The 25,758-nt window shown below is 39.6% G+C and overlaps 2 protein-coding genes across 3 annotated transcripts in view; one reads left to right on the forward strand and one right to left on the reverse strand.

Annotated features, from left to right (window-relative positions):
• The window catches only part of ZNF292 (zinc finger protein 292), a 55,922-nt gene extending 39,570 nt beyond the window's left edge, over window positions 1-16,352 (forward strand). For both annotated transcript variants that reach the window (XM_025205249.1, XM_025205250.1), the window contains exons 5-7: window positions 2,582-2,718; window positions 4,270-4,411; window positions 6,564-16,352. In XM_025205249.1, the coding sequence (XP_025061034.1) occupies window positions 2,582-2,718; window positions 4,270-4,411; window positions 6,564-13,733 (7,449 nt within the window). In that variant the 3' untranslated portion in view covers window positions 13,734-16,352. The remainder of the gene's footprint in view (window positions 1-2,581; window positions 2,719-4,269; window positions 4,412-6,563) is intronic.
• A 4,219-nt stretch (window positions 16,353-20,571) lies between these two features.
• GJB7 (gap junction protein beta 7) overlaps window positions 20,572-25,758 on the reverse strand; it is a 9,376-nt gene continuing 4,189 nt past the window's right edge. Inside the window, exon 2 of the mRNA XM_006024578.2 lies at window positions 20,572-21,713. Coding sequence (XP_006024640.1) covers window positions 20,862-21,683 — 822 coding nt within the window. The 5' untranslated portion in view covers window positions 21,684-21,713 and the 3' untranslated portion in view covers window positions 20,572-20,861. The remainder of the gene's footprint in view (window positions 21,714-25,758) is intronic.

Raw genomic sequence — 25,758 nt, forward strand, 5'->3', positions numbered from 1 at the left:
CACTGTAGCTGTTTCTGCTCTCCCCTCCCCCCCCTGCCACAGTCCCTGCGTGTGGGGTCACCTTCCAGCCATTTGGGGTTGCACCAGGGCTAGGGAGCTGCAAACTGCGTCCATGCTGCCATTGCCTCTTCTTCTCCACCTCCCAGCTACAGCATGGGCACAGCTGAAGTCTGTCTAGCCCTAGCACAGCTACCCATGGGCTGGAAACTGCATCTGTACTGCAGCCAAGGAGAGAGGGGAGCAGGGAGAAGCAGCAACAGCACAGGTGCAGCTGGAAGCTGCAGGACCCTGACATAGCTCCTTGCCATTTGACCCTGATGCAAATGCAGACAAAGAAACTTCCACTTCTCCCTGTCCCCCCCTTGTCCTGGTTGCAGCCCATTGGGAGCTGTGTTGGGACTGCTCAGCTTCCATCTGTGTCCGTACTGCTGCTGGGAGGTGGGGAAGGGGAGCTGAGAGAAACGGTAGCAGTACAAATACATTTTACAACTCCCTAGCCCTGGTGCAGCTCCCTTCCTCCTTCCAGGCTGGAAGCTGAGCCTACATGCAGCCAGGGAGCAGGGTGAGGGCTGGGAGAAGCAATGGCAGTGCAGGTTCAGGCAAAGCCCTCCAGCTGCTCAGGCTGCACTCAGTGTCTCCATGGGCCAGAAGTTGCTGATCCATGATCTTCAGCAACTGTATAAGTTAGTACATACTCGCATGACCACCTCCTCCCAAATGTTCCCCACCAGAGCTGCAGTCTACTACTCAGCTACTTGGCTTGTTTTGTCACATTTTCTCATATCCTGTCAATCTTATTCCATACACTCTCCATACACTCATCTCCATACAATCATCTCCATACACTTTCAGATTTTCCCCACATCATGATTTCCTTATTTTCCCATCTGTCCCACATCTTTGTATCCCTTTGTTCCCTTCTGCTCTCCACATCCCCGATGACTCTCTTGTCCCAGGAACCTGGCTACAGCTTAGTTGAAAACTGTGGTTATTTGGTGTTTATCTTTCGGTAAAGAATGTAGGAACTTGCATCCATGTTGGCAGGGAGCAACATAACATAATGTGTGTGTGCATTGTAACATGTGATATCATGACAACTGGCACCTTGCAGTGGGTCACCCAGACTTCAAACAGTTCCTGCTGCACTCATATCGAGGGTAGATTCAAGGCAGATGTTTTCCTCAAAAACCTGAAGTCCGCGGACCACAGGTTGAAAACCGCTGAGCTGAAATACCCTTTCTTTTCCTGTAGTTTCCTGCTTCATTCATTATACATCTTTCAAGTTCTGCAACAAATGAAGTTAGATTCCTACAGACAAATCTTTACTATAGAGCCCTGATTCATCTCCAGGGCAAGCCCATTGCATTGAATGAGTCTCCAGGCTCCCATAGAAAAAAAAACTTTGTTGTCACAGTAACTACATCATAATGCATATGCAGTTGGAGGGGAAAAAACAAGGTTACACAGGCAACTTAATTCTGACATTTCTGAACTTTGGAGTTGTATCTTATGCATAACATTTATTTATAATTGTTCTTGAAAATCCTAGAACACTTAAGCTGCAAGCAAGCCTGCGTTCAGCATTTCAGTGGTGGACTTCTGAAGCCAAAAGAACAACCAAAAAGGACAATATGATAACAGCAGTAGGAGAATAGGAAATGCTGGCAAATGACATGAGTGCAAATCCCTGCTCAATTATACATGCTGTGGGATTCTTAATGTCAGTGCAGTGTAGGCAGGAATGTAGTACGTAAATTTTCATCTGCCTGTAAGACTTGAATGCAGAAAGGTGAAAAATTCAAACTTTGTGAACGGGTAGATCCAGGTATGTCTAACTTGATGCTTCAACCCCTATAATTCTTTTATCTGGCCCCACAGCAGGAACTGGGGGAATTGTAGTTCTGAAAGAATGGATTCCAAGAAATAATGAAGATAACTGCACAAGCTGCTTACAGACATGGGGGGGATTTTTAAAAAAAAGGTGCTTTACTTCGAACTTGGTGCGCTCCTGCGCCGAGCCCAGCACAAACCCAGAAGAGGCACCCAGCTTTCCCAACGTCTGTAGAGATCAGGTGCTTTAGTGGGGCTTTTTTGGCACTTTTCTCAATAGCTGAATCACCCAGCTTCAGATAAATACGCCAAAAAAGCCCTGCCAAAGCACCCAGTCTATACAGACTCTGTGGAGCCAGGTCCAACTAATGTGCTGCTGTTTCCGGGAAAGCATGGCTTTTTGTTGGTTGTTTGGGTTTTTTTGTAACGTCTGCAAGCAGCCAAAGATTTTTTAAGTGGTCACAAACTGAAAGTGAATAATAATTTATAATGGGTCTTAAAATATTTGGGTGATTACAAGTGGTATTCCTTTTTATTTATGAAATATTAACTTTCTGGTATATACATTATATCTGAAAGTGAACAGGTTGATTAAAGTTATTTAGAGCAAAACAACAGCTTTGAAAATGTTCACTAAATTCCTAATTTCTGCCTTTTCACAGAGAATTAAATTACTATATGCCTAAAAATGAAGCCATCTGGTTAGTTTTCAGTGGTCTCACTTTGTGTTTTTTGTTTTTCCCCCATCCAGATTGCAGAAGTAGATTGCAAAGATGCCCTAGAAATGATCTGCAATCTAGAATCTGATGGAGATGAAAAGAGTGCTCTAATATTATGTGCAGCGTTTTTATCTCGCCAGTTGCAGCAAGGAGAGATGTATTGTGCCTGGTGAGTTGGAAACTCTGTTTTGAACTTTAGTTTTCAATGAAACAACAGCTAGTGTTACCAGGATGTAGCAGATGCAAAGTCATTTAACACCCTTTATCCTTCTAAATATATTGGAAGAAGTACTACATGTTCTTGACCATTTTTTAAAAGCCTAACGTAAACTTGATATATACCTTAATGTAAAATGAATGCTTGTGGACTAACCCACAATATTTAAAGGCAAAGGCATCGGTAGATGACAGGAGTTCTTCTGTAATTTTATTTGAAAATAATATTACTGTATTACTTTGTGGAAATAAAGAAGTTAACAACTAAGTGCTCAAGTTCTTTGAGATAATTGTATTGTTTGGAAGAATGCTTTCCACATATTTAATCTGCTTCCCTTTGCCTATGTTAAAAAAATTGCAGTAGTGATTTCTTATGAAAAACTTTAAACATGGGTGTTTCTCCCCTGTGGAAAACAAAACCATAGTCCAACTAGCTAGTTTTGCTCTTTAGGCCTAGCTTTCACTAGATATCAAGGAGCAGTTTGCTGGTCTTGGTAGAAAACATCTGGCTTCCTAAAATATGAACTTCAGGCTGATAACATTGACTGCTAGCTGGCTGTGATTCCAGTCCTGCGGGATTTGCTAGTGTCAACTTCTGCACCATGGAGAGTGAACACCAGATGTGTAGCGCTCACCATGAGTAGATCTTGCTGTAGGCTTGGGACCAGTTTTTCTGTGTCATTCCACTTTTTTCGTAATAGCCTCTGACATGCAAGGGATTTAAGATGAGTTGTTCTGGAGGGAAACTTCTTATCCATTCTCCTTGGAGTGGAATGGTGAGCTAGCTTAGATAGTCTGTTGATATTTGCTTACCAAGACTGTTTTCTTGCTAAAATACCAACAGGTTCAGCACCTAAAACAAACTTGTTCAAAAGGTAACTAATGCAGAACAGAAAATCTATGTAGCCTTTAGCAAGCTTAAAAAAAATCTGGGTTCTCCAAAGGATAGAAGCCTGTAGAGTGATCAGTACAGTACTTTACACAAACTAATAGATAAAGAGCATTTGTGGTGTTTATCAATTATGCAGCATAGTTTTAGTGGTGTTGGGTTTTTTAAATGTATGCTATTCAGAAGGGGGAGGAGTTTAGCTTTTCTGCTTTTACTTAAATAAAAGCATAAACATGAAACTCCAGCTTTAGAATGCTAGAATTCAAAGTAAGAATAATAAATAGTATGCATGAATTGCTCTCCAGGCTATCATTTTTATAAAGGAAAGTATGGATCAGTTTAGCTTTTTTTCACAGGCAAAAGAATCTGCTTTAAGTCTTGACTTTTTTTTAAGAACAACAGATATGATCGAATGTAATGCTTGTATTATTTGTAGACAAGGTTATTTGGGTAGATGTGATATCTTTTATTAGACCAACTAAATAGTTGGAAAAAAATGTTCTTTGCAAGCTTTAAGGCACGAACACCCTTGTTCAGGCATAGTTAGAATCTGTTAGTGTTTGTATTATTGGTGGCATTTATATTTTATTCTAATTTTTAAATTTCTGTTTCCAGGGAACTGACTCTCTTCTGGAGTAAACTGCAGCAAAGGGTAGAGCCCTCTGTACAAGTGTATCTAGAGAGGTGTCGTCAACTTTCTGTGTTAACTAAAACAGTCTATCACATATTCTTCCTGATTAAAGTAATTAATTCAGAGGTAAGAATGCTCTGGAGAATATATTTTTATTGTCCTCTGAATGGAAATCAGAAAAGGATTTGACAGTTTTTTAGATGTCAGCTGTCAAATGCATACAATCCAGTAGCCTTGGCTATGTGAATAAGTTGTTTCAGTGTAATATTAATCTTTTCAGAAACTGGTAGTTAAGTTATTGCTCACCTTTTGTGTGGACAGTTAAAATTGTTTAAGAACATTTTATATCTATTCAGATTAAGTTGGTAAAAAATAAAACTTGAATTAATACTAGGGGTGCACCAATAAAGATTTTCTTGGCCACTCCCAATAGCAGATGAATAGCCAACCATATTGACCAATGCTGATCCAATAACTGATATTTGGTAATAGTGCAAGGTATTTTAAACTACTGACATAAATAAAACTTTTGTTTGTTTTGTATTTATAACACACACAACTCCTCCCTGCTCTGGCCCTCGATGAGGAAGGCGGTGATCACCTTATTCCCATGTATATCACCCCCTCACCCACAGCTGCTACCCAAAGCCCTGCTCCCTGCATAGCCCGTTTTGCCGTCCTGGGTAGGTGGGACAGGCCCTCGCATGGACTGGCACTGGGTATGTTTGGCACCCCAGAGCTCTCTGCTGCCTCAGCACTGATGGGCCCTGCACGGCTGAGCTCCCCCAGCCACCGGGGAGAAGCTGGTTTTGCAAAGGAGCCTGGTAGAGCAGGATGTCCCTTGAGCAGCACCTTACCCTGCACACAAGCAGCCCAACGTCTCTGTGGCAGCCCCAGCACTCAGGCCCCTGCTGTGCACCTGACATGGCCATGGCAGTGGCAGCAGGAGCCGGTAACAGTCCCTTTGTTGCTGAGCATAGTAACTGCTCCCTAGCGCCTCCTCCCCCTCCCATTGCTCACCACATAGTCTGCCACAGGCTTGGGCTGGTGGTGGGGCACAGGGACTGGACTGTGCTCACTAGGGTGCTTCAGGCACGCAGCTAATTAGCGGCTACAATGACCAAAAGACCCCAAAAGCCTATAACATAATTTCTCCTTTTATCAGTGCCGATCTGATTAGCCAACTGATATATCGGTGCACTCCTAATACGCTTTTAATAATATCCACTTGATGGGTTGCAAGGTTGCAACTTGAACCAATTCAGTGAAGTCACTGCAACGTGTGTGTAAATAAGCAATAAAGGAAAGCAGACACTGCCGTTGAGCCATTGGAAGGGCATGCTGAAGCTGTGGTACAGCTAACTGCCATATCATTTTCTTCATGTTCTCCAAATAGCTTGAAAAGTTACTTCAGTCAAGAGAGGAATTTGAGCATCTGATATCCTTGATACTTAAAATGCTTAAGGAGAAATGCGAACTTTCTCTGAACATAAAAGCCACCAATTTGTAGGTTTTGCTTTGAGGGATTAAGTTATCTTAAGTCTGAAATGCTCTTCTTTTATGATTTAGAACTAATGCTGTATCATAAATTCAATCTGTATATCTCAGCTGATCTTGTACATTGGGTTACCCAATGTTGTAGCTTCAGATTTGGCCATTTCTTGAGTTTCTGCAGGGTTGGAGATCTATAAATTCAGTTCAATTTAAGAGGTTTGCCACAGATGGCTGGTCACTTGGTTCCTAATGCTATATTTATTGGGGACTGGTTTACTGAGAAATAGACTGAGCAAGTTGCGTGAAGGTTTGTGGTACTGTCAACTAAGTGAAATGAGTCTGGTATCAAGTTAGTCCATTGCAGATAACTCTAGCACAGTTGGCCGCCTTTATTTGGAAAAGGCCCAGTACTTCACTAATATGAAGACTGTGCTACTGTAATACACAATCCTGAAACAGATAGGCCTGACAAGATGGTATGAGAACACTTAATACTGTATTTCACAGTTCTGTGTAAATTTACAAAGGCGGTTTCTTTAGATTCCTTTAGCAGTTAATTCAGAGAATAGTGTTCATTGTTTAATTCATAGTGGCTCACAGTTCTAACAAAGAGAGCTAATAATTAGCTATTTTTAAAGCTTAAAATATGAATAATAAGCATATTATGGTTTGCATTTACACTTTCTTGAAATTCAGGGTTGAGCAATGATATTTATCTTGTATTTACAAATGGAGGCATAGTTGTAGTAAGACAAATCTTTAAACTTTGTTTCCCTCTTCATAGATTGAAGCAGCTGGACTTGCAACCTGCATTGAACTGTGTGTGAAGGCACTACGTTTGGAATCCAGTGAAAATGCAGATGTCAAGATATCTATTTGCAAGACTATCTCCTGTTTGTTGCCAGATGATTTGGAGGTTAAACGTGCTTGTCAATTGAGTGAATTTCTTCTTGAGCCTACTGTGGATGCATATTATGCTGTTGAAATGCTGTATAATCAGCCTGATCAGAAATATGATGAAGAGAATCTTCCAATACCAAATTCGTTACGCTGTGAGCTTTTACTTGTACTGAAAACTCAGTGGCCTTTTGATCCAGAATTCTGGGACTGGAAAACCTTAAAGCGTCAGTGTCTCGCATTGATGGGAGAGGAGGCATCTATTGTGTCCTCAATAGATGAGTTGAATGATAGTGAAGTATATGAGAAAGTTGAGGACTGCCAAGAGGAAAATAAAGAAACTTCTTTGAATGGATTTCCTGGTTGTTTTGATGAAGCTACTAGCCTCCTTAAAGGTATCAGGGATGAAAAGCAGAAAAAGAGAGAAATAAAAAAACTCAGAGAGAGAGGATTCATATCCGCGAGGTTCAGGAACTGGCAAGCTTACATGCAGTATTGTGTGTTATGCGACAAAGAATTCCTTGGTCACAGAATAGTTAGGCATGCACAAAAACACTATAAAGATGGAATTTACAGTTGCCCTATATGTGCACAGAATTTTAATTCTAAAGAAACCTTTGTTCCTCATGTAACTCTACATGTTAAGAAGTCCAGCAAAGAGAGACTGGCTGCTATGAAACCATTGAGAAGACTGGGAAGACCTCCTAAAATAGCAACCACCAATGAGAATCAGAAGTCTGATGCTATATCCAAGCAGGAACAGCGACCCATTAAAAAGAACAGTCTTTATTCAGCAGACTTCATTGTTTTTAATGATAATGATGGTTCAGACGACGAAAACGATGACAAAGACAAACCGTATGTACCAGAGATAGTACCAGTTCAAAAGCCGTTGCCTGTTAATGAGTTCACTTGCCCTGTAACATTATGTAAAAAAGGTTTTAAATATTTCAAAAATTTGATTGCCCATGCCAAGGGCCACAAAGATAATGAGGAGGCTAAACGTTTTCTTGAAATGCAGAGCAAAAAAGTGATTTGCCAGTACTGTAGACGACATTTTGTAAGTGTTACTCACCTTAATGATCACTTGCAAATGCACTGTGGCAGCAAACCCTATATCTGCATACAGATGAAATGTAAGGCTGGTTTTAACAGTTATGCTGAGTTGTTGACTCATAGAAAAGAGCATCAAGTTTTCAGGGCAAAGTGTATGTTTCCTAAATGTGGCAGAGTGTTTTCAGAAGCATATTTGCTCTATGATCATGAAGCACAACATTATAATACCTATACCTGCAAATTCACAGGCTGTGGGAAAGTTTATCGTTCTCAGAACGAGCTAGAAAGACACGTTGAGGATCATAATAAGCAGCCCGAAAAGGTTTTACAAACTGAATGCCAGACTAATCCAACGGATCATACTCAACCTTCAAAAGCTAATAAAAACACTGAAGGGGTCACTGTAAAAGAAGAATCAGTGCTTCCTCTAGACAGTAATACAAGTAACTTTACTGAAGGAGAAAGTAAAGTCTGGGATCAAATCAAAGCAGATGCAGTTGGGACTGAGAATGCAGCCAGCTTGTTTACACAAGGTAATGCCCTGCCTGCTGATGATTTGGAACAACCTGTCACTGGCCCGGCAAAGACAGAAACAACATTTCCTGGCAGTAACATTAAGATACCTGGTCTTAGCCAGAAGATCCGAGATAACTTTGTCAGAAGGGGCAAGTTAGCTGCTGCAGGCAGTAAAATAGATAACAGTAAATCTGTTGTCCAGCAGTTGTGTTCAGCAGCTGAAGATTCTTGTCTTCCAGTTTTCCAGAAAAGAAAGGAGAACGAATGTTTCAATCAGTCACAGAATATTCAGAATATTTCTGTAAATTTAAACACACTAAAACCAGAAGCTCTTGATTCAAAAAATGTAGAAAGACAAGCAAGTGATATTATTAATCCTTTCAGCATGCAGAATCAGGCAGGGTATCACAATAATGTACCTATATCCAAACTTGAACTTGATGACAGTATTAAGGCTGCAGCTAATCTATATAATCTGCCTCTGAAGCCATTAGAGAGTATTACATTTGTTCCATCACAGTCCAGCCTAAGCAGTTCTTCAATTTCAACTGTACCACCGGCAGCACCAGTTCAAAAATTTAATTGTCAAGTTGAGGGGTGTACTCGAACCTACAACTCTTCACAAAGTATTGGCAAACATATGAAGGCAGCACATCCTGATCAATATGCTGCTTTTAAAATGCAACGTAAGAACAAGAAACCACGAAAACCTAGCAATTTACAGAATATGCCAAATGATGGAAAGATTGTATATTTTTTGCCATCACAAGTAGGCAATCCTAACAATGCAGCTTTTACCCCACAAAGCAAAACCAGTGTAAATCCCACTTGCTCCAGTCAATTGCAGCATGTTTCAAATACACTTTTCCCGGCCCACTTAGAAAATTTGACTAATCCTATGTTACCTACTGTGGAAAGTGTCATAAATCCAAGTCTGTCTTCTCGTATTAAAAGTGAACCTGAGAATGTTTTATGTTCCCAAATGGAAAATATGTCTAATACAACGTTACCTTCACAATTGGAAGATCTGGCAAAAACAGTTATGCCTTTGAATATTGACAGTGGCTCAGATCCTTTCCTTCCTTTGCCTGCAGAAACTGGTTCTCTCTTTCCTTCACCAGCAGATAACGCAACAAATTCAGTCTTCTCACAGCTGGAAAACAATACAAATCATTTTTCGTCACAACTTGAAGGAAATGCTAGTTCTGCTTTTCCAAAGGAAGAAACTATTGATGATCAAATCTTTCCTTCTCAAGTGAACAGTGGAAATAACTTCAGTGAAACCACCTCTGAGCAACCAGCTTTAGAAAAAATGAAAAAGGATCGTGGACGGGGTCCTAATGGGAAAGAAAGGAAACCAAAACATAACAAGCGGGCCAAATGGCCAGCCATTATTAGAGACGGCAAATTTATTTGTAGTAGGTGTTTCAGAGTTTTTACTAATCCCAGATCACTTGGTGGTCACTTATCTAAACGGTCCTACTGTAAACCTTTTGAGGAATCAGAAATTTCTGCAGAAGCCCTGCAGACTAATGGACAATCTCTGCTTGCCAGCATGATTCTTTCCTCAAATACGCTAAACTTGCAGCAGTCCCAGGAGTCTGCCTTTAACCCAGAAGCTTGTTTTAAGGACCCATCGTTCCTGCAGTTGCTTGCAGCTGAAAATCGCTCAAATGCTTTTTTTCAGATGTTTTCACGGACTAATGTGACTAACTTTAATACCAGTGGCAATGCGGAAGGTAATGAAATTATTAAACAAGCCTTGGAAACTGCAGGCATTCCAAGTACATTTGATAATACAGAAATGCTTCCCCATGTAGTTACAACTAGCTGTGTCACTGGTACAACTCAGATGAATACTTCGATTCTCTCCAATTCAACTGTATCGCCTCTTTTGCAGACAGTCTGCAACCCAAGTACCCTGCTAACAGACCAAAACAGGACCCTCAACACCAAAATTTCTTCAATAGATGAATGCAGCAGTTTGCCTGTTTTTGCAACAGATGATTTAATGTTAAAGACTATTGAAAATGGTTTGTGCTCTAGCTCATTTTCTAATTCGGTTGCAGCAACACAGAATTTTGCAGGTAATAGTTCACGAGTTTCGGTTATAAGTAGTCCTAAGAATTCAGTACCAAGTAGCTTGAATAAGAAAGGAAGTAGTGCTTCAAAGAGAAAGAAAAAAACAACTGCTCCATTGCTTACACCTAACACTTCACAAAAATTAGCAGTAAATGATTTAACAGCAATGGGACTTCTAGCCAAAAGTACTGAAGGAAGTGTGCAAATACCAACAGATACTTTTCAGTCAAACATGCTTGCAAACTGTGAGCCCCAGGTATTGGTGGAAAATCTTACACAGAAACTAAATAGTGTTGACAATCAGTTGTTCATGGCCAGTATCAAAGAGAATTTCAAAAGTAATCTTGAGTCTCATGCAGCATTAGCTCCTTTAACAATAAAAACGGAAAATGGTGACTCCCAAATGAATTCTTGTGCTCAAGGAAATTCTGATCTACAGATTTCAGAAGACAGTGTTAATCAAAACTTTGAGAAAACCATGGAAATAATTAAGACTGCCAGGAATTCCCAGATACTTGAGGTAAAAAGTGAAATCCAGGATGCCGTCATTCGGTCACCACAGGACTCACACATTAATACTGCAGAGCTTTCTCCAGCAAACACTTCACAAAATACTAAATTGACCAACCATATCCAGTTTGCAGTGCACACTGCAGATATCACTAGTGCAGTGAGCAACTCTTCTCAGTCAGAATCTTCTCAAAAGGATGATGTTCTGATGTTGGGTATTTTAGAAGGCTTGCAGAAACTGAGATTAGAAAATGATTCGACCACTCAGGAGTCTGACAGTGTATCTGAGGAGCCTCCAGCAGATATACTTGTACCAGTGACTCCTGCCCCTGTTGTATCAACTGAGAAGGCTTCTGTTGCCCCACCATCTTCAGAGACAAGTCACGTTCAATTCAGTGACAAAGTCCATAAGCCTTTTGTATGCCAGGACCAAGGCTGTAATTATAGTGCTATGACAAAGGATGCATTATTTAAACACTATGGCAAAGTGCATCAGTACACTCCAGAAATGATACTGGAAATCAAGAAGCATCAGTTGAAGTATGCCCCATTTAAATGTGTTGTTACTACGTGTCCAAAAACATTTACCAGGAACTCTAATCTCCGAGCACACTGCCAGATTGTTCATCATTTTACAACAGAGGAAATGGTAAAATTAAAAATAAAAAGACCATATGGTAGAAGATCTCAAAATGAAAATATAAATGCAACTCCACGACCTGTTGAAATAAAAAGTCTGCAAAATCTAATAATAGAAAATAAAAATGAACCTCAGTTAGCTAAAGGAACTGAAGTAAAGGAGGCTGTCACAGAGCCTATGAAAATCCTCGAAAAACTAATTCCTACAAAAAATATTCCTGAAAAACTGGAAAAACCTCCACAGGTGGTTGCTATTCCTACGGAGCAACTTAATGCAGCGTCTGTTAGTAACATGCAGATGCAACCAAAAGTACGCAAAATTAGACGGCATAGGAAAGAAAAAGAGGAAAGAAAACGCAGGAAACCCGTTACTAAATCTCTTGAGTTTCCTACCCGATATAGCCCCTACAGACCATACCGATGTGTCCATCAAGGCTGCTTTGCAGCTTTTACAATACAGCAAAATCTAATTCTTCATTATCAGGCTGTACACAAGTCAGATTTACCTGTTTTCTCTGTGGAGGTTGAAGAAGAAAGTGAGCCAAATAAAGAAGAACGTGATGAAACTGAAACCAAACAGACTGTGAAAGAATTCAGGTGTGAGGTGAGTGACTGCTCTCGAATATTTCAGGAGGTTACAAGTCTGATACAGCATTACATGAAGCTTCATGAGATGTCTCCTGAGGAAATTGGAAGCATGAAATCAGCCCTGGATGTTGGAAAATTTCCTTGTGATCAGTCTCACTGTAAATCTTCTTTTACAGCATATTTTAATTATATTGTACATCTTGAAACAGATCATGGAATTAAGATAAGGCAAAACAAAGTGGAAGAGGATGGTGTATTCAAATGCGATTGTGAGGGCTGTGACCGTATTTATGCAACTAGATCCAATCTGCTAAGGCACATTTTTAACAAACATAATGACAAGCATAAAGATCATCTAATAAGACCCAGGCGTTTAACACCAGGTCAGGAAAATATTTCAAGCAAAGCAAACCAGGAGAAACCATTAAAGGCTAAACATAGAGGACTGAAACACAATAGGTTGGGAAAAGAAGGAAACAGATTGCCAATAAAGACCAAACGAAAGAAAACCAACAACTTGGAAAACAAGAATACAAAAGGCGGGCAAATTCAAGAAAACAAGGCTTATTCACTGAAGCGTGGAAAGAATGTATATTCAATAAAGGCAAGAAATGATGCCTTATCTGAGTGTACAAGCCGATTTGTAACACAATATCCTTGTATGATAAAGGGATGTTCATCAGTTGTTACAAGTGAGAGTAATATAATTAGACATTATAAGTGTCATAAATTATCTAAGGCATTTACTTCACAACATAGAAATCTTCTCATTGTCTCCAAGAAACATTCTGCCACACCAGTAAAGGAGGCATCTGGTGAACAGGAGGAGCCTAATAAAGAAAGCGATGTGAAAGAGTCTGATCCTTGTTTGTCAGAGGTTAGTAATGACTCAAGTACGTCTACATTACCACAAGGTGAAATTGGCAAAGGTGAAAAAGATGAAGTGGATGAACTGACAGAATTGTTCATTACTAAATTGATTAATGAGGATTGCATGAGTGTTGAGAATCAAGCAAAGACCTCTTCTGGTGTAAATAGTGACTTGCAAGAAACCAGCTCAGAAAAGCAAAAATCAAATAATTTAAAGAGAGCAAATAAAGAAAAAAATCTCTCTCAGAATAAAAGAAGAAAAATTGAGAAACCTGAAGTACTGCCACTTGAAGTAAGTAGCATGCATAGGGAGGAAGAGACTGCTGTTGCTATTCAAACTGCTGAAGAACAACCTACAACATTTGACTGGAGTTCTTTCAAGCCTATGGGATTTGAAGTTTCATTCCTCAAGTTCCTTGAAGAGTCTGCTGTGAAGCAAAAGAAAAATGCTGACAGAGACTACCATACCAGTGGAACCAAAAAAGGGTCCCATTCATACTCAAGAAAATCTACTGAAAAGACCTTATTGGCAGGTAGTAATGTCACATGGGCATGTTCTGAAAGCGAAACCTTTGTACAGTTTGCCAATCCATCGCAGCTCCAGTGTAGTGGTAATGTAAAAATAGTTTTAGACAAAACTCTTAAAGACTACACTGCACTTGTGTTGAAGCAGCTTCAGGAAATGAAACCTACCGTCAGTTTGAAAAAACTTGAAGGACATTGGGAGAATGATTCAGAGATTACAGCTGCAAAAGAAATGAATGTGGGTAAAGAGGCAGGGGATTCACAGTACTGAAACTTAATAACGTTCTCTAAACATGACCTGTAATACATTTTTATTTTGAATAGGAAGCCATCAAGCATGCTAGTAATTGTGAAGCTTTTTTATTTTGTTGAAGTGATTTAACCTAGCAAAAAACATGACATTAGTCATGTAAATTTCTTATTTGTTTTTATCCCTATGGGACTTGAACAGAATCATTTGCTTCAGTTTTGTAAATAGTTGATCAAAACCTCAACTTTCTATCAAATCGTCCTTTCCATGGAATAAATCTTTGTGAATTGTTTGTGATTGGTATCTTTCACCAGGTCACTGCTCATGTATAACAGTACTCTTTATTTGTAGATACATTTTTTGTATATATTTATTATTGTAAATCATTTGCTGCCACCAGCAGTCTGTAAGTCTAAACTATTAAATGACACATTTATATTCGGAATTTTAATTTGTAACTAAGTGATCGAGTTTTTAAAACTGTCCTTTAATCATTTTAAATTAAGAATTTTTTGAACTAAAACAAAATAAGTCTGCCATAGCCAGTTTATTTTGCATAAAGCATTTATTTACAGGAGAGGAGCTGGATAAGATCACATTTCATAGGTTAAACACCTGCTGACACAGTTCTCATTTTTGTAAATTTTAACATCCAGCATCTTTGGATGATATTCATATGTAGTTAAACCACAAATTTAATAGTTTTTCCTATAGCTGCATTTTTCATTGCTTTTAATTGGATACAAAGCATTTATGATTCCATAATAAAATGGAAATGTGAATAAAAATAGTTTGCTACATTGGAGATTTAAAACAACATTTGGTATTAAAGAACCTGTTGTGAATGTGATAGAAAATTAGTAGTGTGGAGCAGTGTATATATTTGAGGTGGTGATTTGTGAAGTAGCCCAGTATTGCCTTAAATAAAATCACATTTCATTTCTTATTTTATACATGTGATCTTATAAAGGTTATTTTTGTTTCTGTAACTTAGATTGGTGTATAGTTTAACTTTTTGTTAAAAAAATGCTACTTCAAAAGCAGTTTTTTTGTAAATAGTGGGTTTATAAGCAGATGGTTTATTTTGATAATACCATTTTGGTATCTATCTATAAAAACATGAGTCCTCATGCCGTAGCATTTGAAACTGAATAAACAAAGCACTTTCTGAAAAGGAAGTGAAATTCTAATCTTACAGACAAAATTAAGTGGCTCTATTCAGCAGATGGCATAGGTTCTCTCAGCACTTCCTTTGCTTTTGCTGACTGTATTTGGAAACAGTTTATCTACTCTGTATTTCCCCACTGGAATGAGCCTTGGGAGCAGTGCCACTTGCCATAAGTAGGCTCTGAGTGATCACTCTGTATGCTGCTAATTGAAAAGACAGGTATCAGATCTGTGTAGAAACCAAAACAGTGAATACATTAGTGGAAGCTGTCATTATCCAGGAAAATGGAAAGTGGTTTTGAAAATTTAAGATCACTCTTTATCTCAAACTGAACAAACCAGCTGTATTGTGTGGTACCAAAAATATTTTTCCTTGGATTCCCTCAGTCATTGGACATAAACTACCTTCAGTGGTATAAAATGGACTTTATCTTGACAGCTGTTGTCTTGATTTTTCTACAGAATTGCCTCACTTCCATGTAAATCTCTTTGCATTAAATACTACACTTGATTGCTTTAAACTTTTCACCTGTACTCTTTGACAGTTTACTTGTATATTAGTTTAAAGGATACTTAAATTCAGAGCCACATGAGTTATCTGCTTTAAGAGTGAAGATGTATGAAGTAGGAGAGATTATAGGATTTAAACTTTGTGAAGAATCTGTTGTCATCTGATCCTTAATTGAGTACCATCTTTCTCACAATCATGAGCTCTAGAATTAGGTGAGTCTGTTAGCTGTCAGTAAGAACTTTCGTCTTCTTTTGAGCCACTGAACTATTGCTGCCTCCAAAATGGCAATGCAAACATGCACTCTAAAAATAAATGTTTAAAACAAAACGCCATGAAATATTTCAAAGCCAGAAAGGACTGTTGTGATTACTTAGTCTAACCGCCATCATATGGGCCATAGCACTTCCTGGAATGACTTCAGCTTCAAGTACAGTAGTTGTGGTTGTCTAGAACATATCTTTTGATCATCCAATCTTGTAAAAAAATCTGTAATCTTCCTTGGAGTCTCTGGCACTTCTGAGTGAATGGTAATGTGTCGATCAGTGGTACACTGTCAGTAATCTCAAGTTTTTTAAAAGAATTTCTGACCTGTGTTAGCGCCTTTTTAATTGTTATGTAAGATGTAACAATTTCTTAAGAGTTTGCATTCACAAGGTATATACTCTATGATTTGCACTTCATTCAGGCTAAATGAATATATACTGCTCACAATCACTTTCGTTTCTAATTGGTATCATTTTTCCATGCATTAGAACCTAGATTCTCATGCCTTCCTGTATAATGGAAATAGCATATGAGTATTTGAGGGCAACATTTTTCCTTATGTACATTTTGAATTCATAGTTCTACACTGGCATGTTCTAAAATCCCCCACCTTTTTCCACTGATATAAATATTCAGGAAATTGTTTCTGTTTTGGACCCTAACACTGGCTGACAGGATCTCCAAGAAGATATATTATTCCCCATCTTCCATCTGCCCTCATACTAAGTCAGGCATATGGGATGTTGTGGGTGCTGTAGGAAAAAAGTCATTAGCTCTTACTTCCTGTTAAATGGATATTGGTTAGCCTGATTATGATGTAATCTACTCCCACAGTGTGGTATTTATTTTTCCTTTTAAGTAAAACATTTTAATTTTTTTTAAATAGTTGTGATTTAAAATATGGTGGAGTTCAGAGAATATTGAGGTTTGGTAAAATTGTGTTTTCTACCCAGAATAGTGACTGAAAAAGGGGCACCTTCTGTATATTCACTCAGGCCTGCTCTTTTTAGAATTTCAAACCAAAAGTAAAAGATGTTTAAAGTGTGACTGATTTTGGTAGTAATTTTTTTTTAGTTCGAAATTGGAATCCTTAAGTGGTAGAAATAGACCTCCTAAGGCCTGGTTACTTCAGTCTTAGCATCAACAAAAAAGTGAGTTGTAGATGATATTGTTAAATGTGTCATTTATCTTCTGGGTGCTCTTTTTCCTTCTGTTCTACTCTCAGGTAAGTGATATGAAATTAAGCTGGGATATGTAGCCCAGAGAAGTAAAAAAACAAAAACAAAAAACCACCATGGGTTAATGTAAACTGCAACTTGGGTATGAGCTACAATGGAGCCAAAAAGCTGGTCTGTTGTGGGTCAGCATGTGTACAAAACAAGGGCATATATCCTCTCCCTACTCTACCAGTGAGCCATTTAGGTGACTAGTGAAAGAAATGAGAAAGTTGCTGTTTCACGTATGGCAAAGAACCATCCATGTGACTAGCTTAGGCTGCTGCTACTGAGGATCTTACACTCTGCACCAGGAAGAGGAGTCTTTTTAAGATGATGGTTGTATAAGGTGAAGGGGATTTGGAAGGGTTAAAAGCTTATGTATGAATACATAGGAAAACAGTTTTACCACAGAGGTATAGTTTTCATCAGCATTGAAACTATTTTTGTCAAGAGGCAAGAAGAGATGTTTGATTTTAAAAAAATTAAAACTTAGAATTTATGTTTTTAAATGCTTGAGATGGGTTTGTTTCAAACTACATGAATGTGCATGAAACACATGCATCACTCTTCCATTAGAAAAACCTTGCATCGCTTTTTTGTGTGTGCCCTTAAAGAAAGAGTTTTACTTTTTAAATATATTTTGAAGAGATTGTTTTTAAAGAGAGAGGGTTTTTTCCATTCCTCAGCTCTGGATTAATTTTGAGGAAAAAAGCTTCAAGCTTTCTCTTGGGAGCCCAAATTACAAATTGTTATGAAACAAGGTACAACATCAACAGAATTTCAGACGTGGATAGGAGAAATCCTGAAGAAAGCATAAACATACAAAAGGTTTAAGGGAGACTAGAACCTACAAAATAAGGCTGATCGTGAGTCATGGTTTAGAATGGAAGGAACCAGTCATCACTGTTCATCCCTCGGCACAAGCCCCTTTCTGGTGGTGGCCCACGAAGAGTTGGCTTGTGTGTTCCCTGTTTCTTATTTTCAGTTACTATATCAAATGCTTTCCTGGTACCACCATGCAGGAAAGTGGTGCAGCTGGATATTAGGTTACAAATTGATGGGGATGGGGATAGTTAGGCAAGGTTAGAGCTGTGATTGGAAATTTTTTCTTCAAATATTGTTTTCAATGAAAAATGCTGGTTTTGGCATACTTCAGGCATTTCAGAGAGCGTCTAATTTTGATGAAAGTTCCTGCTTCACTTCAAAACAAGCCATTTTAATTTTGGCATTTTTTTATTTTGCAGTGTTTTGAAATATTTTATAATTTTTATTATGTTTTGTTTTTTAATTGTAATGGAAACATTTAGGAATGTTGACATTGCCTGTGAACTAAGATTTTATCTGTTGCCCAACTGCACACAAGGAAGTCTCTTATATTAAGAGAAAGTTTAAAAAAAACAACCTGGGCTCTGTTCGTAGAATGTTTTCGTTACTGAAAAGCAACTAAAGCATTTAAGTAAAAGCCTGTGCTAGCATGATTCTGTATTCTTAGTCTTTCTCAGGTAAGCATTCTCAGGTCTTTTTAATTACTTTACATCTTAGAACTTAACAGTGTCTGCAAATTAAAGCCGATTTAAAAATAAAATTACTTTCCTTTCATTGATGTTAGCCCCTTCTTTTTCCTCTCTTGGAGAAGAAGCTATGTAGTGCATAAAATGGAAGGTTATAAAGGTATAACTTGTAGTAACAGCTGTATAGGCTTAGTATGGTGGCCAAAAATTTGCTTCAGTCAGTGCCTGGTCCTTTCTTATGTGATAGCTGTATCAAAGCTTGCTTTTGAAAATAGTTTGGATGGTATATTCCATATGGATAAATGCATAGAAAATTTTGCAGGAATTCTGCAAAAGCATATTTGGCAAGAACAGATAAAATCAATTGCAGCATCCCTGCTTTATCTGTTGTTACCCACTCTGGTACGGTATTTTATTCAAGATGCAAATCTTTAACTGGCCATGAGCTGGCAGTCTGGCATCTGAGAAAAAGTTCAAATCTGCTGCAACTGTAAACAGCAGCAATAGAAATGTACTGTTTCACAATCAGTAAAAAAAAATATCTCTAAACACAATGCAAGTGCACACGTAGGCTTGAAAAACAACAGTTCATTGCTCGAGCTCATTTTAGGAATGCTAAGACTGTAATAAGATGACAGTTTTATGCCAATAAGTCTATGCCTCTTACCCCCCCCCCCCCAAAAAAGCTTTTTTTTTTTAGCTTTATTTATTTGAGAAATTTGTTATTTTCTTTGTGTTTAGCCTATCTGCTAACATTCGCTAATGTGCATCGTTTTCTTTCTCCAGAAGTTATTTCCAAGAGAGACATAAACCATTGTATGCATTATTGGAGATCATTCAGGCAAATTCAGCTTTTTATTTACTGGACTGTCACAGGCTAACTAACCTTCCATTTTCAGAGGTGGGTGTATGTATAAAAGCAGGTAGTCAAACCATTTATGCTTCCTAACAACAGTCCTTCTGCCTTAGAAGAGGTTGTGAGGGGAGAATTCCAAAAATAAACACAGGAAAACCAAAATGACAGTAGAATGAAACAGAAATTGAAGTTGGAAAGGTCTACATTTTTGCCTGGTTCAGTACTTTTCCCCATGGAGTTCATCACAAAATGAATTTATTTGTTTGTTTATTAGATGTATATGCTGCCCTCCCCAGAAAAGGCTCAAGGGAACTTGCAATAAAAAATAAATTATAAAAACATAAAATATTAGGATAGCATGTAATAACCAACAGATCTTCCAAACAGTGCGCTGAAATTTAACCCTTTGCCAGAGAAGCAGAGAAAAATGCTACCACACCCCACCCAATCCTGAACCCCTACCCCTCACCCGGGAGTGTTCCTCCCACACAGCCCAACCTCACTTCCCAACCCTCTCAACCAATGTTTACTTCCTCCATTAAAAATAGATGCTTTTCCATACTCCTTCCCATTGTCATTACCATCTTCTATCCTAAACTGTCTGCCTTCCAACTACCTAGCAAAAAAAGTCAGCCTCTGTGGAATAAGTGTTTAATTTTTATCTGTCTCCTAGTCCTGTAGGAGCCAACCTTTCTGGCAGGCATCCTACAAATTAGCCCCACACCCTCTCTGAGTGCTACTCCAGTCCCCATATCTCTTGCTTTGCTTTCTCCTTCATGCAGTTACCCCCTTCCCTGATCTGCTCTGCTTTGTCCTTCCTGGTGGTGTGCTGCCTGTCCTTTCCCTTATCCGCTACACGCCAACACGCAGAGGCTGACCGTGCCACTAGTGGCACTCCTGCCACAGGTTGGCCAACCTTGCCCTAAGCCATAGCATTAACTAACTAATACTCTTTGTAATAGTACATTTACACTTTTGAATAGGACCTTGACAATTTAATTGGTGACCATCCTCTAGCTTTATCTTTTCTAGAAATTCTAAAATACTTTTTGAAAAGTTTTGAGCTTCTATATGCTCAACATTTCTATTGTTAAGTTTTTAAATATCATAATTTCATAAGAGAAGGCTAAAACCATCAAACTTGCTTCATATGGGACACCTATGAATCCAGTGTTTTTTAGACATCTACCCCAGTGTGGCTTTTAACTGGTAGGATAATATAACTGGATATGCTCAATTTATCATTTCCAGTGTGCTAGCAAGCTCTAAAGTCTCAGCTTTAGACACAAAAAGCCTCTTTAGGCTTGTATCAAACAGTCACATAAAATATTCAGAACACAACTATTTGAGCAATTGTCTGTTCCATGTGATTTTATCACATGCATCAATATTTATATTACAGCTCAGTGAAAATGTCATCCTTTTATGTCTTGATTCATTCTGGACAAACCTGTATAATTCCATGTGTAAAATCTCTAATGCAAGTGAATGTAGCAGTTCAACCAAAGGAAATACAAAACAAAAAATACAACTGACTTTTCTTAACAATGCTCTTTTTTTCTACTTGAAAATGAAGAAACTTCAAAGTTTTTTTTATCTACTTATAAAAGAAATTAAAACAATTCATTTTAACATCTCACAACATTTTTTATCTTGACAAATCGGTGGACAGCTTTCAGATTTATCAAAGAGACTGAAAAGCATGGGTGAAGCATTGGTATGGGTCAGAACTCTAGCTGATGTTCCATTGTAAGCAGTGCATTTCAGCTCATGACACTCACATTTCAAGATATGACCTCTCTTGACATACCTCTTTAGACACTTCAAAGAGTGTTTGAAAGTCAGATAGCCCAATTCACTTATGTTTAATGCAATGCATAAGCATGAAGTTACACCACAAAAAAAGAGGAAGATTGTCTTCTCTGTAGGCTTGGAGATGTAGCAATCTACAGTATTGGGGCATGGTCTAACATCACACTTCATAAGGCGTGGTACATTAAACCCATCATACAACTTGTAAAACAAAACTAGAAAACCAATTTCAAATCCTGTTTTGAAAATTAGACTGATGAGGTAAGTGCACAGCAGTCCACCATCCATGCTTCCTGGGTTCTTGTAAAGTTTCTGGTTCTGCTTTTTCTCTCTGCTCTCACGATAGGCAACATGGAAAGCAACCAGAAGTGATGGGGTGGAAACCATGATCAGTTGCAAAGCCCAAAGCCTGATGTGAGAGACAGGAAAGAAGTGGTCAAAGCAGACATTTTCACATCCAGGTTGCTGGACGTTGCACTCAAACTCCTTCTGTTCATCTTTCCAGACATGTTCTGCTGCCACCATATAAACAAGCAGGCGAAATATGAACACAATAGCCAACCAGATCCGACCCATTACTGTTGAATATTTATTCACTCCACTTAAGAGATCTCGTAGAAATCCCCAGCTCATTGTTTTCTCCTCTCAAGGAAGATCAAAATGCTGTAAAATAAAATTAAATAAAATAAGAAATTTCCCTCCCTCAGCTGGTGGGGGGAGGATATTCAATCTGAGTCATGCAATATCCCTGATGTTTGAACCAGTCTGAAGTAAAGTCAAAGCACTGATTTCCAATTCACAGGGCAGATCTCAATCCTAATGATCTGTGCTTTCTCTGGCTGGTTCTCTAGAAAGCTTATCAGCTGTGAAGGACGGGTGTTGGAAACAGTTGTACCCAAACTGATGCTGAGAACAGAGTATAGCAGAAAATGGAGCTCCCTGGGTGCATCTACACCAGATGCTTTACTGCAGAGCTGACAAAAATAGGAAGATGCTCATGCTATATTCAATAAAATGGGTGGAAAGTCTTGCTTTGCAAAGTGTTTTTCATTTTCCTCTTTCACCCTACTATAATTTGAATTAAACACTTGCTTTTTGTTATCCATAAGATTTTTATATTTAAGCACTTTGATGTTGCCTCAGAAAACTATGCCAGAGAAAAGGTGGGGAATAGGTTGCCACTAGTCTTGTGTATGTTGTCTTTGAAGTTCTTGTGCAGAGTCCGTACTTGAAAGAATGCAGCACAAAGATGGGCAGTGGCAATGGCCATTAGGTTTTGGTAGTTAGAGGTCATTTAAATACAATAGCCCAGAAAATATTCACTCTTGTAGACGTCTAAGTCTACCTAGCCACTCTCCCAAAAAAGTGTGCATCTTGCCTCAGGAGAGAAGCTCTGTTACACTCAGGGAGAAATGGTTCTTCCATGTACAGGCAGCCAGTAGTAGGCACAGAAGTATGTATTGTCACCCCTGATACATGTCCTCCAGTGTGTAACAGAAAAGTGGCCCCAACTATTTTTTTGCCTGTAGTTTAGTAGTTAGTGTACTCCCCTTGGAAGTGAAGGCCTTGGGTTCAAGGCCCTGCTCACTCAGAAGGGTGGGTCCATATCTATCATTTAAGAGTTCACTAATGGAACAATGGATTAGACAGCGTTCTAGGTATCCTCGATCCCTCGATGCTGGGGCACTGGGCAGAAAGGAATGCATGAGATACAGAGCCAGGAGAGCAACAAAAACAAGTTGGACTATAGCCCACATTGGAAGGAAGGGACCTGGGTTTTGCTCCCTGCTCCCAATGCCTTTCATGCATTATGCATGAAATAGTCGTTGGAATACAATGCAGCATTTCATATAAATCCATGTGGATGTGCACAATGTTCCATTTGCAGACAAGAATGGAATAAGAATTAATTCAGCATCTGTCATTCTTAACAAGGTATATTCACATTGTAAAGAAAGTGCCTGCAGTCTCCTGGAAATGTTACTACTATGCACTACTGGTGTATAAAACTAGAATTCTTCACCATATGAAGTGTCACCTGGCATTTGTCAGTTGTACCCAATAGCAATTCTATCATATCACTCAACAGCGTGTGTGGGTCTTTCAAAAAAACCCATAATAAGTTGCATCTTTAATACTTTTGGCAAAACATGCAGTCCAATAGGCAATTAGGCATATAAAACCCCAAAATAAAAGATGTTCCAATGCCCAAATTTCCTTGAAACATCCTTTGAAAATGGTAAGTTTTATTCCAACATTCATTTACCTTGGGCTTGTGATTAATTATACCCCAGGGAATTATGCGCAGAAAAAAATCAAAATTATGCACAGAAAAAAATTAAAATTATGCACAGGAAAACTCAAGATTATGCAAAATTAATTACTTTTATTTTTTTTACAAATTACATGTAACACTATTTGAACCTTCTTTAGAAATATATGCAGGTACTTTATATGGTGAGGGTTGGGGTGCAGCAGATTTATGAAGATGTGGGGTTGAGTGCAGGGTTTATGGGCAGGTGTGGAGTTAGTGGGGGGAGTTGTGAAGGGGTGGGGGGGTGAGGTTAGTAGGTGGGTGTGGGCCGCAGGGCACTCATGGCCACAGCAGGAAGAGCCTCCAGCAGTATGTACCTCTGGCTGAGTCCCAGCGCCTGCATGTGCTGGCATGGAGTTGGCACATGCCTTTGCACCAAACCAGGCTGGCTCTGTGCCAGCACCTGCAGATTGTGGTACTGCAGGCAGAAGCCATGCGCCATTGGGCCAGTCAGGCTCCGTGCCTCCATGTGCAGCTTCCTGCTGGAGTGCTGGAAGCCCCATATGGAAGCACAGAGCCGGCCAGCCTGGCATGATGGTGTGTGAACCAGTAGCTGCATGCCATCAGGCTGGCTGGGCTTTGTGCTTCCACATGGGGCTTCCAGCACTCCAGCAGGAAGCCATGTGTGGAGGCAAGCAGGAGCCCACCTGGCCCAATGGCATCTGACCCCTTGCTTCCATGTGTGGCTGCCTGCCTGGCTGGATAGTGCGTAGCTCCTAGCCCATGCACCATCGGGCTGGGCCACCTTCTATTAGTAGCTTCCAGTACTCCAGCAGAAGCCGCAGATGGAGGCATGGAGTCACACACCATCAGGCTGCGCCGGCTCTTGCTTGTCTCGACATGCAGCTTCCCAGTGGAGTGCTGGAAGCCCCATGTAGAGGCACTGAACTGGCTGAATTGGCCCATACCCACCCACAAACCCCAAGCCCATCCCCCACCCCCTGAAGGCAGGAGCTCCCCTCCCGACTTTCCCAGCTGTCCAGTCATGCAGCTCTGTGCCTCCACATCATGGTGGAGGCACCAAGCCCACCACAGTTAAATTATGGAAAAGTATGCAATTACGCAGTCATGCCTCTTATGTGCAACATTGTGCAGGCGCATAGTTGCATAATTCCCAAGGGTGTAATTAATTTTGTTCTCTTACTTTCAACCCCTATCCACTTTCCAGCCTTTACGAGAGACTAACTGTCCAGTTCCCTAAGAGAGGCTGAGGTATAGAATGCAGGCTAGAGTAGTTGACTCAGTGGCACACGGCTGCCTTCTATAAATTATTTGCTTAACACTAAAAGAGATTTATAATTGGGCCAGAAGAAGCCATTGTGATCATCTGGTTTGACCTTCTATAATACAGACTTTAGGACTTCCTTGTATTAATTCCTGTTTGAACAAGAGCATGCCTTCTAAATTGTAAATGTTCCCAGTGATGGAGAAACTATCACAGAGCTTGGTAGTTTGTTCCAATAGTTCATTATCCTAGATGTAAGAATGTGTCCCTTCTTTCTAGTCTGAATTTACTTTACTTTTACTCCATCCATGGGATGTGGTTTTAGCCTTGTCTGATGGGCTATGTAGAGGAGCCCCCTGTTACCCTACTTCTGTCCCCACATAGATACTTAAAGATTGTGACCAAATGCACAGATAGAAGCAACAATTTTCACCTGATCTGGCCCCTAAAAGTGCTCTACAGCCATGACCAAACACAAGTGCATGGCTGCAAACCACTTTAAAAGGACCCAATCCTGTGAGCATCTTCACATGCAGATGCTCCAAAATGGAGCACCTCCAGTAATTTGTGTCTGCACAGCCCTGCTCCCAGTACTGTTTTCAGAACATAGGGGGGAAAGGGAGCAGAAGGAGTTCAGTCTGGGTTTTTTCAGCCAACGCTGGAGGGTGGGTTGGGTGGATTGGAGACCCCTCACCTTGGTATCCTCAGTATCCATCTTGGTGGGGGGCTGCAATTCACCCACCCCATCCTCCAATGCCAGCTGGGCAACCCCAGAACAAGATCCCTCTGTTCCTTTTCCCTGATTTAATTGCTGATTTCTACTAGTAGGCAACCATCGATCCTTCTGGATCATGGAGTATTCATGAGAGGTCACCAGGACCCTCAACACATATGCCTAGGCAGGAATATGGAGTAGGGGGGGCTGCCCAGACCTTGCGTCCCTCCTTTAGACCATTGAGACAGTATCCAAAGGCCAGACTGGGTCTGGCTTAGTTATACGTACATTGGGGAACTGAACCCGGTCTCCCAGTGGCAAACAAGGATTCTACCCAATGAACCACAAAATGCAGATTAACCAGTCTGGCTCTCAGTCCTGGTTTTTGCAGATAGGCAATGCTAACCATCCCCACCTTCACTACCTTCTGTAGCATAAATATCCTTGCACCCAT

Source organism: Alligator sinensis, unplaced genomic scaffold, assembly GCF_000455745.1.
Source record: "Alligator sinensis unplaced genomic scaffold, ASM45574v1 scaffold658_1, whole genome shotgun sequence".
NCBI classification, from domain to species: domain Eukaryota; kingdom Metazoa; phylum Chordata; order Crocodylia; family Alligatoridae; genus Alligator; species Alligator sinensis.